The sequence below is a fragment of the Drosophila suzukii genome, unplaced genomic scaffold (assembly GCF_043229965.1).
Source record: "Drosophila suzukii unplaced genomic scaffold, CBGP_Dsuzu_IsoJpt1.0 scf_27, whole genome shotgun sequence".
In the NCBI taxonomy this organism is placed as follows: domain Eukaryota; kingdom Metazoa; phylum Arthropoda; class Insecta; order Diptera; family Drosophilidae; genus Drosophila; species Drosophila suzukii.
This window is the reverse complement of record NW_027255914.1, coordinates 103174-115546: the sequence shown is the minus strand read 5'-3', so window position 1 is coordinate 115546 and position 12373 is coordinate 103174. Positions and strand designations below refer to the sequence as shown.

The window sequence follows — 12373 nt, the reverse complement described above, 5'->3', positions numbered from 1 at the left end:
TTTTAGGCAATTCGTCCCTCAGTTCTCACAATTTTTGAAACCTCTGTATGCTTTAACTTCCAAAAGCATATCGTTTGAGTGGAACCCGGAGCACGAGCAAGTACGACAAAGAGTAATTTTTATCTTGACCAATGAACCCGTGCTCACTATATTCGACCCACTTTTTCCGATTGAGCTTCACGCCGACGCAAGTACTGATGGTTATGGGGCCATTTCACTGCATAGGATCAGCAAAAGGACTTCCCCCGCCGAATCACGCTACCATTCATACGAGTTGGAAACGCTCGCAGTATATGTCTCCATGAAATATTTCCGTCATTACTTGCATGGTCGTCAATTTACGGTGTATACGGACTGTAATTCGATCAAAGCTTCCAAATCCAAAGCCGAGTTAACTCCTAGAGTGCAAAGGTGGTGGTCGTATATGCAGGTTTTTAAGTTCGATATTGAGTATAGACCAGGTGAATGGCTCATGTAGACTTTCTCTCTCGAAACCCAGTGTTGGAAGATCGTAAAAATTCAAAAGGTATAACCGAAAAGCGTATTAACTTGACAAAGATTACCGACAACTGGTTGCTTGCAGAGCAGCAAAGATATGAAGAAACATCATCTATCGTGTCCAAATTGTGTAAAGGAGGTAATGCTGGAATGGATCAGCTACATTGATGGCAGCAAAATAAAACTTTTTGAAAAGCCTCCAAAAAATCATGAAGTATACTACTCGCGCCATCGCATATATTCTGTGAAGATGCAAGCTGTATGTGACCACAAACTCCGAATTCGTGATATAGGAATAGGAAGACCCGGTAGCTACCACGACTCTAAAATATTTAAAAATTCAATAATTGGAAAGCACCTTAAAAGATATTTTAGTGAAAATCGGTGGATTGCAGGTGACTCTGCCTACCCACTTTCGGAAAATTTAATTACCCCATACCGCAGCAATTACCACGCAATACCGCGTTAGAATCGAAAATTGTTTCGGGATTTTGAAAGGAAAATTCTGTAGTTTAAAAGAACTTAGAATAAGACTTTCAAATAGTTCAGCACAGGCATCTCTCTGCGATTGGGTTATGGTCTCCTGTATAATTCATAACATTTTGCGGACTTATCACGATGTACCGGACCAACACGAACATATAAACAAATTCCAGAACGGCAATGAATCAGAAAAAGGAAATACTCAAAATTCTGCTGCCGCCGAAAACAAAACGAATAACTTGTACAATACCACCTGATGTTTAAACAATAAATAAAATCCCTTTTTAAGATCTATTTTTCATTTCAAGCTCCATCTTTAACATTCGCTCTTTGTGTTCTAATTCCATTTTCAGTTTTTTCAAAACGTTGTCCAAGCGCTTTTCCTCTAATTCCATTTTTCCGGATGTCTAGTTCTTTGGCCCACATAAACTTCTCCCTTTCCAGAGCAAGCGTATCCTGCCTAAATTTCATTCTTTCAGAGTCCATTTCTATTAGTTTAGTCATTGCAGTTTTGTCTGTCTTCCGTTTAGATTTACCTTCAAGGGACAAATCCGAAGCGATATCTATATCAACTTTTTCTTCAGGAATCTCTATTATGTTTCCTTCAGAATTTTGCTATTAACGTACTACTACCTCCAAATCTTTTTCCACAGAGAATATTGATCGTAGTAAGTGGTACTTTGGACACAAATTTAAGATTTTTGCTGCGAAAATATTTTAGATAGTTTAAAATAACTTTTGAAATATCAATGGTTGTTTCAGAATCTTCCTTCTCTATTCCTGCTCCTGTTGACTTACAAAAGTTTTCGGCCTTTCGCCAAGCTAATTTTAAAAGACGCACTTTAAAAGGGAGACTGTTCCAAGTGGCGTCAATTTTTATGACCTCCAACAACTTCTTGTAATATATTTGGCCGTTGGTTTCTATAGGCTCAAATATTAGCAACAAGTATAACTCACATTCTGCAAGCTCTTACCTCACCATTTTTGTGCTCCATCATATATTCTAGGACTTTATTAACTTCGCTCTCAGACCATCGCTTAGTTTCGACCTCCCTGGCTCGCTTTCTCGAGGGTTTTTCTTCCATTGAAATTGTTATTCAATTATTTTGTTTTACAGAAGACAAATATTTTTCTTTTGCGTTTAAAATTCAAATTTGTTTCTTTCCTTTCACTGTCATTACCATGGATTTAAACCCAACTTTTCAGTATTGTTTGTGGGGAAGACAACAAATATGCCACCCTTATATTTATAATTAATAACGCACGAATAGGTTATATTAAAATGTATAGCGTTTATTCGGAGCGGCAGACGGACTGTGAATGTGTAAAAAGCTTGGCTCCAAGATCTTCATATAGACATATGCAGGCTTACAAAGTAGTTGCTGAATAGATAAGCGACAGCTTTATGGGTATAAGAAAGAAGGCGAAAGATAAGCAGAGAGCGATGCAGGTGCCGTCGTACACCTATGCGCGCATGACTAGGCGCTGGCGATCTGCTCCGAACATACTCCCCCCGTTGGAAGAGGTAAGGTTCCAACTATCTCGGAATCGATGGGCAGAACGGCTAGCTTGGCGACGGCTCTCTTGATCAGACCCGTAGCTGTACGGACCATAGCTACTCTGATGACTCCGTCCCCGCCGGGTATGACTTCTTGGATGCACCCAAGCTGCCATCTCAAGGGTGGAACGTTGTCCTCCTTAAGCAAAACTATGCGTCCAACCTTGATGTTAGACGTTTCGACGCGCCACTTGCTCCTCTCTTGAAGTAGGGACAAATACTCGCTGCTCCACCTTTTCCAGAAATGTTGCTGCATCTGGGTAACCCGCTGACATCTGCTGAGGCGGTCTTCGCGGAGATGAGTAATGCCAGGCTCAGGAAACTTAGTGTAGCTGGAACCCTTCAGGAAATGCGCCGGTGTTAGCACCTCAAGGCTTTCAGCATTTTCTGAAATTGGACAGAGTGGACGGGAGTTAAGGATGGCAGAAATCTCATATGCAAGAGTTCTTAATTCATCGATGGCTAAGATGGATGCACCGACGACTCTGTAGAAGTGAAATTTAGCTGACTTCACAGCGGCCTCCCATAAACCACCGAAGTGCGGGGCACGCGGAGGGATGAACTTCCAATCGATCCCATCAGCTAAACAGACGGAAGATATCGATGCTGTGTGCTGCTCGCTCAAAAAGAGCTCTTTCAGCTCGGCAAGCTCTCTCCTTGCACCGACAAAGTTTGTAGCATTGTCGCTCCAAATAGTACGCGGACTGCCTCTAAGGCTGATGAATCTCCTCAGCGCTGCGATGAAAGAATACATCGTGAGATCCTGGACCACTTCCAAATGAGCAGCCTTCGTGGAAAAACAGACAAAGACGGCGATATAGCACTTGTGGGGTGCCTTATTTCTGGCCTCTGCTTTATGATAGAATGGCCCACTCTATTTGCTGGAAGGCTACCCATGACGTGCTCCCAAGTAACAGGCTTCATTCGGAAACATCGGACGCATTTGTTGATAACGGTGGCGACGAACTTGCGGCCTCCAATCGGCCAGTACCTTTGCCGTAATGCGGCAAGCAGCGCCTGCGATCCTCCATGCAAATATTTCTCATGATAATAAACGATGATCGCCTTGGTGACTGGATGATCCTTGGGCAACAGTATCGGATGCCTCGTGTCGTAGTCCAAGTTTGCGTTCTGAAGCCTTCCAACCACGCGAAGTAACCCATCGGAGCCGAGTATAGGTCTAAGCGAAACCAGCTTGCTTTTCTGTGGAAACGGCTTGCCCTGGCTAAGAGATCCATACTCCTTCGCCAAGTTAACCTGTTGGATGCTCCTCAGAAGAAGTACAGTTCCAGAGTTGATCTCCTCCACCGAAAGTCGACCTTTTAACGGCGCAGATTTGGCTCTGCAATTTGGAATGAATCGATAAATGTATGCAAATACGCGCTGCAACTTATCGAAAGAGTTGAGGAATGTGCAGTTTGATGAACTGTCTATGCAAACGGCCCCAATTAGAGCCACAGAACGGCGCTCTGGAAGATCCTTTACTGAGTCTAGCAGGGACGGCCAATTTGACGAGCTTTGCAGAAGGAATGGAGGCCCGTTAGCCCAAAGGGAATGTTCCAACAATTCTCTTGGGGTACATCCTCGCGATACGACGTCTGCCGGGTTCAAGTTTGTAGGAACGTGATGCCAAGACATGTCTTTCGTCATCTCCTCAATTTTCGCGATTCTGTTTGATACGAAAACGTTAAACTCCCTCGGAGGTTGCCGAATCCACGCCAACACAATGGACGAGTCCGACCAGCAATGAAAGGTTCAATCGAAATCTATGGCTTCCTTGGCGTTTACGATTAGCTCAGCCAATAAAAGCGCTGCGGAAAGTTCTAATCTTGGAATTGTTAAGGCCTTCAATGGAGCTACCCTTGACTTGGCACAGAGCAGATGGACTTTCAGTTCTCCATTGGTCTCCGATCGCAAGTATAGACACGCTCCATAAGCTGACATGCTAGCATCGCAGAATCCATGCAACTCAACGGAAGCCCTTGGTTGCAGTACGAATCGTGGGAATTTTAAGTTCTGTACGACCGATAACTGTGAGGTCAACTCCCCCCATGACGAAAGAATGGGCTCTGGCAGTGCATCATCCCAATCCACGTTCGCACTCCATAGAGATTGCAGAAAAATCTTAGATTTTGTGATAATAGGAGTTATTAAACCGAGTGGATCATAGAATTTGGCAATCGTCGACAATGCAACCCGCTTAGTGGGTCGTTGATTGATTGGCAGTTGAGAAAAATGAAATAGGAGCTGATCAGAAGATGGATCCCAGACTAGTCCCAATGCCTTGGCGACATCCGATCCATCGTGAAATTTGATTAACTGCTCCTTGTCGCATTCAGACTCTCCCTTCAGGGCTGCTGACTCATTCGAACACCATTTGCGAATTGGAAAGTGGCCTCGCGACAGTAATTCCTTCACCTGACGACGAATTTCTCTCACCTCCTCAACTGAGTCCCCACCAGATATTAAATCATCCACATAGAAATCTCTACGAACAATTTTTGCTCCAATAGGAAATCATTCCTCCTCATGCCAAGAAGGCAGCTGGCTTGGTTCCGTAAGTCACCGTGTTCAATTTAAAAACACTCAATTCTTTCCTGGAGCTCTCTCTCCAAACGATGCACTGCAAGAAATCATCCGGGTACGAAACACGCACGCAACGGTACATCTTGTAGATATCTCCACAAAGGGCAACTTTAAAAAATCGAAAGCGAAGCAGTATATTGAAGATTATTTGTTGAATTGTTGGTCCTGCCAGAAGTAAGTCGTTCAGAGAGCTACCAGAAGTTGTTTTAGCAGATCCATCAAAAACGACACGAAGCTTCGTACTCGTGCTTTCCTGCTTATGTACGCAATGATGGGGCAAAAAGAATTGTGTTTGTGGCGGTTCCTTAGTTACAAGAGACATGTGACCTAGGTCGATATACTCCCTCAAAAATGCTGAATACTGAGCTTTCAGGGCTGGGTTTCTATCTAATTTAGCTTCCAAACTCTTGAAACGACGACGAGCCAAGCAATAAGAATCACCTAAAGATTCGAATCCGGAAGTGGTCAAGAGACGAACAGAGTATTGGCCGTTTCCAAGTCGAATGCAATTTTCAGTAAAAAGTTGCTCACATCGCAAGTCTTCCGGCAATAAAGATGGCTTAGACGAAGTGAAGTCCTCAATTTCCCAAAATCGCTTTACAATGGCGGAAAGTGTGTCATCGGAATAATCAGCTGGGTCCTTGATGCTGGCTTGTAAAACCGACTTATGAGTTGGCATGTTCGATGATAACCCTCCAGAGACTATCCAACCAAGCTTGGTGTTCTGAAGAGTTGGCAAAGCCCTATCCAAATGAATTTGTCCCATAGAAATTATTTCGAAAAACAACCCAGCGCCGAGTAAAAGGTCAATTCGTTGTGATTGATTGAAATTAGGGTCAGCGAGTGAAATGTTTTGCGGTATCCTCCACGATGTTGCATTTATATTGAAATGGGGTTGATAATCAGTAATACTGTGAGTCACAACCGCTGTGAATGCCGCTCCATAGCTTGCATCCCGTGATTGCACAAGAATATCGACAGTCATATCAGAGATCATGGAAGATTCTCCTATCCCAGAAATCGACGTTTGCGATCTTCTGTGATTCAAGTTTAGTTGGCTGGCTAAGCGAGAGGTTATGAAGTTTAGCTGGGAGGCCGAATCTAAAATTGCTCGGCAAGGCATAAATGCTCCAATTCAATTTCTGACGTAGATAATAGCAGTTGGAAGCAACACGTAGTCGATTGGCAAAATATTTAAGGCTTTGGGTGGAGGGCTTGGTAAATGATGATCAGGATGCGATGGTGTATGCGAACATGATACTAATGCTGATGAAGTAGATGATAATGGCTGAGAGCTCGAGGATGGATCGCATGATGGAGATGAAAATGAGGTTGATGTTGCGGATGGGTCATGGTTCATGTGCAATAATGAATGATGCTTCATGCGACAATACTTGCAGTGAGTCGACTTGCATTGCTGCAAACTATGCCCCTTGCGCAAACAGTTGAGGCAAAGGTGCAACTTCTTTGCTTCTCTATATCGAAGATTCGGACTCAAATTTAAAAATCGAGGACACTTTGGCAAATAATTATCCCGTGCATCGCAAAATAAGCATGTCAAATGATTTGAGTTAGTAGCAGATGCAATAAGTGTATTTTGGTTATATTTGTGCAAGTTTTTTCCCACCTGCTGGCCTGGTGTTTGAGTTACCAAGGCTTGATTCAAGTTTTCCATCATCCTGCATCTCTTTTCCAAAAACGACTCCATAGCATCCCAGGTAGACAGCTCAGTGATTGACAAATCCTCTTCCCATTTTTCCCGCGTCCTCTGATCCAGTTTCCGAGTGACGATGTGAATTAAAAGTCCATCCAAAATTTGTTGCGTATTGGCCAGAGTTCGAATTGCTCGCAGATGCGAATTCATGCAATCGCTCAGCTCCCGAATACCCTTCGAAGATCCCTTCTCGACACCCTTTAAACCGAATATTGCCTGAACATGTGCCTGAAAGTGTAAAACTTTATTATCAAATCGATTAACCAGCAAATTCATAGCCTTTTTAAAATTAGCATTCGAGGGTTCGAGCGAGCGTATGGTTTCCAGAGCCGCGCCGCACAAACTCGAACGCAAATATTGTAATTTTTCAATGTCGCTTAGCTCATCATCATTTCCGATGACCGTAGTGAAAGTCGCAAGAAAATCCGGCCACTCAGAGTAGGATCCATGAAAACGAGCAATTTCCAAATTTGGCAACCGAGGCTTTCTAGATCGAAAAGAAAGATCCGCATTATTAGTGATGTCAATAGATGTTGAATTTGCAGCGGTTGAAGCCGGCAATTGTGACTTGCGATGAGCCGCCAAGCCTCGGCTTAGTTTCGCCTTCACATTCATGAAGACTTCAGCAAATTCAATCCGATGGTCGCTCGAGATCTCTGCAAAGTCCAGTCTTTCCAACGATGTCTGCGCAGAATCAAATGCCTGGTTTAAGGAATTGATCCATTCCATTCGCGCCAGCAAATCAGATTCGTCAAACTGATTAACCGCATCAGCGTTTAAATAGCATTTCATCGAGCTCATTTGCCGCAAAATTGGGCTTTGACTCGGTAGTAGTCGACGTCACTTGTGGATTCATTTTGAGCCCGAACCGAGTTTTCCGTATCAGACATTTTTCAATCACGAGAAAGAAAAAAATGAAATGAAAATGAAGTAAAGTAAAATGTCCGACCGCGTTAGAGGCACAAAACACCGTATACCCTTTACCGCGAAAACGTGAAGGTTAACAAGCGTCGCCGAGATGCAACGGAACCTTTAACTTTGTTGTTGTTGTTCTTGCCGATAAATTGCCTGCCTAGCAACAGCGGATTATTTAACTGGCAAACGAATGTATGTATGGCTATATGTACATGTATATATGTAATATGCGCTATTAACAAAGATTAAATGCGATTCACTTTGTTAAGAATTATTTGCACAACACAAATTTGGTGCTTTTTCACAGCGCAAAATGTACAAAAAATCAAACGGCCGGCTGTGCACTTTTATATGCACATATGTATGTATGTTCGTCTGTTTGTGACCGAATGCACGATAACGACAGCGAAACAAAGCGTTTGTTTAAACTATATTAAACAATCGCGAAACCGAGTTGCAGACTCCGATTAAAACTGCTATCACGTCGGGGTCACCAAATGTTTGTGGGGAAGACAACAAATATGCCACCCTTATATTTATAATTAATAACGCACGAATAGGTTATATTAAAATGTATAGCGTTTATTCGGAGCGGCAGACGGACTGTGAATGTGTAAAAAGCTTGGCTCCAAGATCTTCATATATACATATGCAGGCTTACAAAGTAGTTGCTGAATAGATAAGCGACAGCTTTATGGGTATAAGAAAGAAGGCGAAAGATAAGCAGAGAGCGATGCAGGTGCCGTCGTACACCTATGCGCGCATGACTAGGCGCTGGCGATCTGCTCAGAACAAGTATATTTTTAGTATTTTAGTTAAAATTCCTACCCATTATTAACCCCCTATTTCTACACAAGTACAACAGATTTGTATACATAGGCTGAGGTATTGTAGGCCTTGAAAACTATTTTGTACGGAAATTGTTGTTGAAACTGCTTACTTTTTTACACTTTTCAAACGATTGCAACGCAATTGAATAACCTACCCTACCCGCTGCAACGGTATAAAAATAGATCTAATTGAAGAAAATTCAATTGAACTTCATAAAGTAAATGATGTTATAAGGTTTGTGGACTACAGAAACCTACTAGCTTTGAAAATAACCGCAGTACTATTGAATCACTTGTTTATGAACTTATGCAATTTATTGAGTACATTGAATGCACAGTAATCGGCATAAAACTTTCCCGTCTTGGACTTTATAACCCAAAGTTATTCAATTACGATAAACTAGAAAACATTGACAGTCAAAATATACTTTCAATCAAAACATCTAGTTGGATAGACCACATAAATATCGAATTACTACTTATTATACATATCCCTATTAATCACAAAATCATCAACACCATTAAAATTATTTCTTATCCCGACCGTAATGGGTATCAGTTAGACTGTTCAGATCAACAACCATATTTTGAAGATGAGAATAAAATTTATAATCAAGACAATAAAGAAGTTTATAATGAATGTATTAAAAATATAACTAAGCGCAAAAACTTAATATGTAATTTTATACCAACTTTCTCAAAACAAATAATTCAATACGTTGAACCAAATATTATACATACATGGAATCTAACTGAAACTAAAAGGCGATATAAAAATAAATGAAAACAAAATGATAAGAATAAAAAAAAAATTGGAAATGTTATGGTAAGCGAAAATTCGTTAAGTCCAAAATTTGATTTAACACCATTGTATTTACCGATTAATGTAACTAAGATAAAAATGGTAGAACACAATGGCGCTTTAAAACTTTGCGTGCCTGAATTTCCAGCCCAATCATAGGCATTCCTTTTTAAGGGGAGGCAAGTGACAATTTACATATTCAGTTATGTAACAAGAAATAAGAATATGAAGCGTAAGCGAACCCACGCTGAATCAATGTAAACAATCCACATCCGTAGCATGCGAAGCCGCTCTTCTATAACAAAAATTCTTGTAATCACTATGTGTCGCACCCTGAGTGGCACACTTACTATCAAATTATTGTGTATTATGAACAATCAATATCCCAATCGCACCCAAACTTTTGTAAGCAAGGGGCAGCACAAGAAAGATTTATGTCACAAGAAATTAGTTTAAGATCAATTGAACAATGACGTGAGACTAAATTATTCTCCTAATTTATTCTCCTTAGCGTTGTCTTTAGTCAACTGACGGGACATTAGATCGACTCTTTCAAATAATAAACATTTTACTATATATATAAATATAATATGTGAGTCTAGGCTTTAAATAGAAGACCTCATATGATATTGCTACTGGACTTTTAGGGACTGTTTTTTGGAAACGACTTACACTTTCTTATGCCAAACCTTTTTATATTTACTTGACGGGTAAGTCAACACTTTAATATAATGATCTGAGTCAATTATCGAATCCTCTACAGAATTTACTTATATCTGAAACATTTAAAATCGTAATAAAATGTATAATATAAGATTAGTAATTTTGCAATATATTTATAAACAGCATAATTATTTCTTGACGACATTTTTAAATAAAAGAAGTAGAATCTCCTTTTTAAACTGCGTGATTTCAGCATTAAGAAAAATGGTTTCTAGGCCCTTTAAGAATTTTGTCTAATTTGCGAATATTTTCTTAAGTTTTCCATTTTATGTTATATCAATGAGACTCAAAATTATTTTTGTGTTTTATATCGGTGTACTCCCTTATAGCAGTTTTTCACATTTGATCTGGAATCTTTTCAACAACAGGTTTGGTCGATACGTCTACCCGTCTCTTAGGTTTCATCACAACTAGTGTAATATTGAGCTCGGCGTCTACACACATCATCGCCCCGGCATTGTCAAACTCTCCGCAATAATTGACGGCCGAGAAAACAGTGATTAGTTGTCGTTTGGCAAAAAATTCGTAGCCATCTTCAACAACCTGGTGAGCACGACATATCAAATCGAAGCTAAATCGTGTGAGAAACGCCTCTACGATATCAACCCCAAAGGTGAAACTAACTCCGCGTGAGTTCTTGCCCCAACCAACGGCTGTTGGATCCGGATCGGACCAAAGCAGGTCGCAAAGAAGTCCGTTCCTGTCTACTTCCGCTGGCCTTTGTAAATGTTGAATATCGTTCATATCGTGAAGAGATGGGCTCAGGCCTCCATGGCAGCAAAAGATCTTTGAGTTTATAATGGCAGCCACTGGCAGGCAGTCATAACAATCAACAAACATCCGCCACAGGCGTATTGTGAAGCGCCTTTTGCACTCATCATAAAAACCATAGAAGCGATTAATAGCTGCAGACTCATGATTTCCCCGCAGTAAATGAATGCTCATCGGATAACGCACTTTGTAGGCCAACAAGAGAGTAAGGGTCTCTACTGAATACTTTCCTCTGTCCACATAGTCGCCGAGCATTAAATACCGCTTAGTTGGCGGGTGTCCAGAAGTCTCAAAATATCGCAAGAGGTCATTATACTGACCATGAATATCGCCAAGGACGTTAACAGGGGCCTCAACAGTTAGCAGCATTGGTTCTGACATTAGAACTTGGCGAGCTTGCTTCAACAATTTCACAAGATCTGATTCAGGCACCGTCATCCTTCTGTCGATCTTCCAGCTAAGCAGCGATGCTATCATGTCGTCCAAGTACTTTTCGAGCATTTGGGATCGGCGACGAAACAACCATTTGGACATCTACTTACTCCTAGTTGAATTTCACGTTTTAATAGACGCCGGTATATTACCCAAATAAACATGTAACAGAAACCCTCTTGCTAAAAAAAAAATAAATAAAAAAGGGAACTGACAGCGTTTCATTTGCTATTTGCTTGCCTATGTGATGTTACACTTAAAAACATTATTTATAATATTATTATCATTTTTAATTATTAGTATTATTATTATTAACCTTGACTCCATATCTGTGAATCATCTTAAGGGATATTGAGCAAACAGCAAATATTTGTATTTCTCATAATAAAATAATCCGTAAATTTTTAGAAATTCTTCAAAAATTGTTATACTCGTTACTCGTAGAGTAAAAGGGTATACTAGATTCGTCGGAAAGTATGTAACAGGCAGAAGGAAGCGTTTCCGACCCCATAAAGTATATATATTCTTGATCAGGATCACTAGCCGAGTCGATCTAGCCATGTCTTCTGTCCGACTGTCCGCCTGTCTGTCCGGATGAACGCTGAGATCTCGGAAACTATGGGAGCTAGGCTATTGAGATTTAACGTGCAGATTCCTGAGCTTCTTACGCAGCGCAAGTTTGTTTCAGTAGAGTGCCACGCCCACTCTAACGCCCACAAACCGCCAAAAACTGTGGCTCCTACAGTTTTGATGCTGGAATAAAACTTTTAACTGAAATGTATTGTTCTTATCAATACCAATCGATTGATCCAAACAAAAAATGTGCCCCGCCCATTTTAACGCCCTCAAACCGCCTACAAACTGGAACAATCGTATATATGAACGTGGATATCTCGGAAACTATCAATGATAGAGAATTGGGATTCAGATTTAGATTCCGTAGCCTTATACGCAGCGCAAGTTTGTTACGCGAATATGCCACGCCCACTCTAACGCCCACAAGCCGCGAAAACCTGTGACGCCCACAATTTTTATGCTAGATAAAAAATTTTAACTGAAAT

The 12373-nt window shown here is 41.0% G+C and overlaps 1 protein-coding gene across 1 annotated transcript; it reads right to left on the bottom strand.

The window, feature by feature from the left end:
• Positions 1–10224: 10224 nt before the first annotated feature.
• Pp1-Y1 (Protein phosphatase 1, Y-linked 1) lies at positions 10225–11556 on the bottom strand. The gene has a single exon (XM_070999071.1). The coding sequence runs from the start codon at positions 11412–11414 to the stop codon at positions 10446–10448; it is 969 nt and encodes a 322-aa protein (XP_070855172.1). The 5' UTR covers positions 11415–11556; the 3' UTR covers positions 10225–10445.
• Between the last annotated feature and the right edge of the window lie 817 nt (positions 11557–12373).

What these genes read in the sequence shown, in the direction of transcription:
- Pp1-Y1 (XM_070999071.1), bottom strand. Translation starts at nt 11,414, where the DNA reads ATGTCCAAATGGTTGTTTCGTCGCCGATCCCAAATGCTCGAAAAGTAC.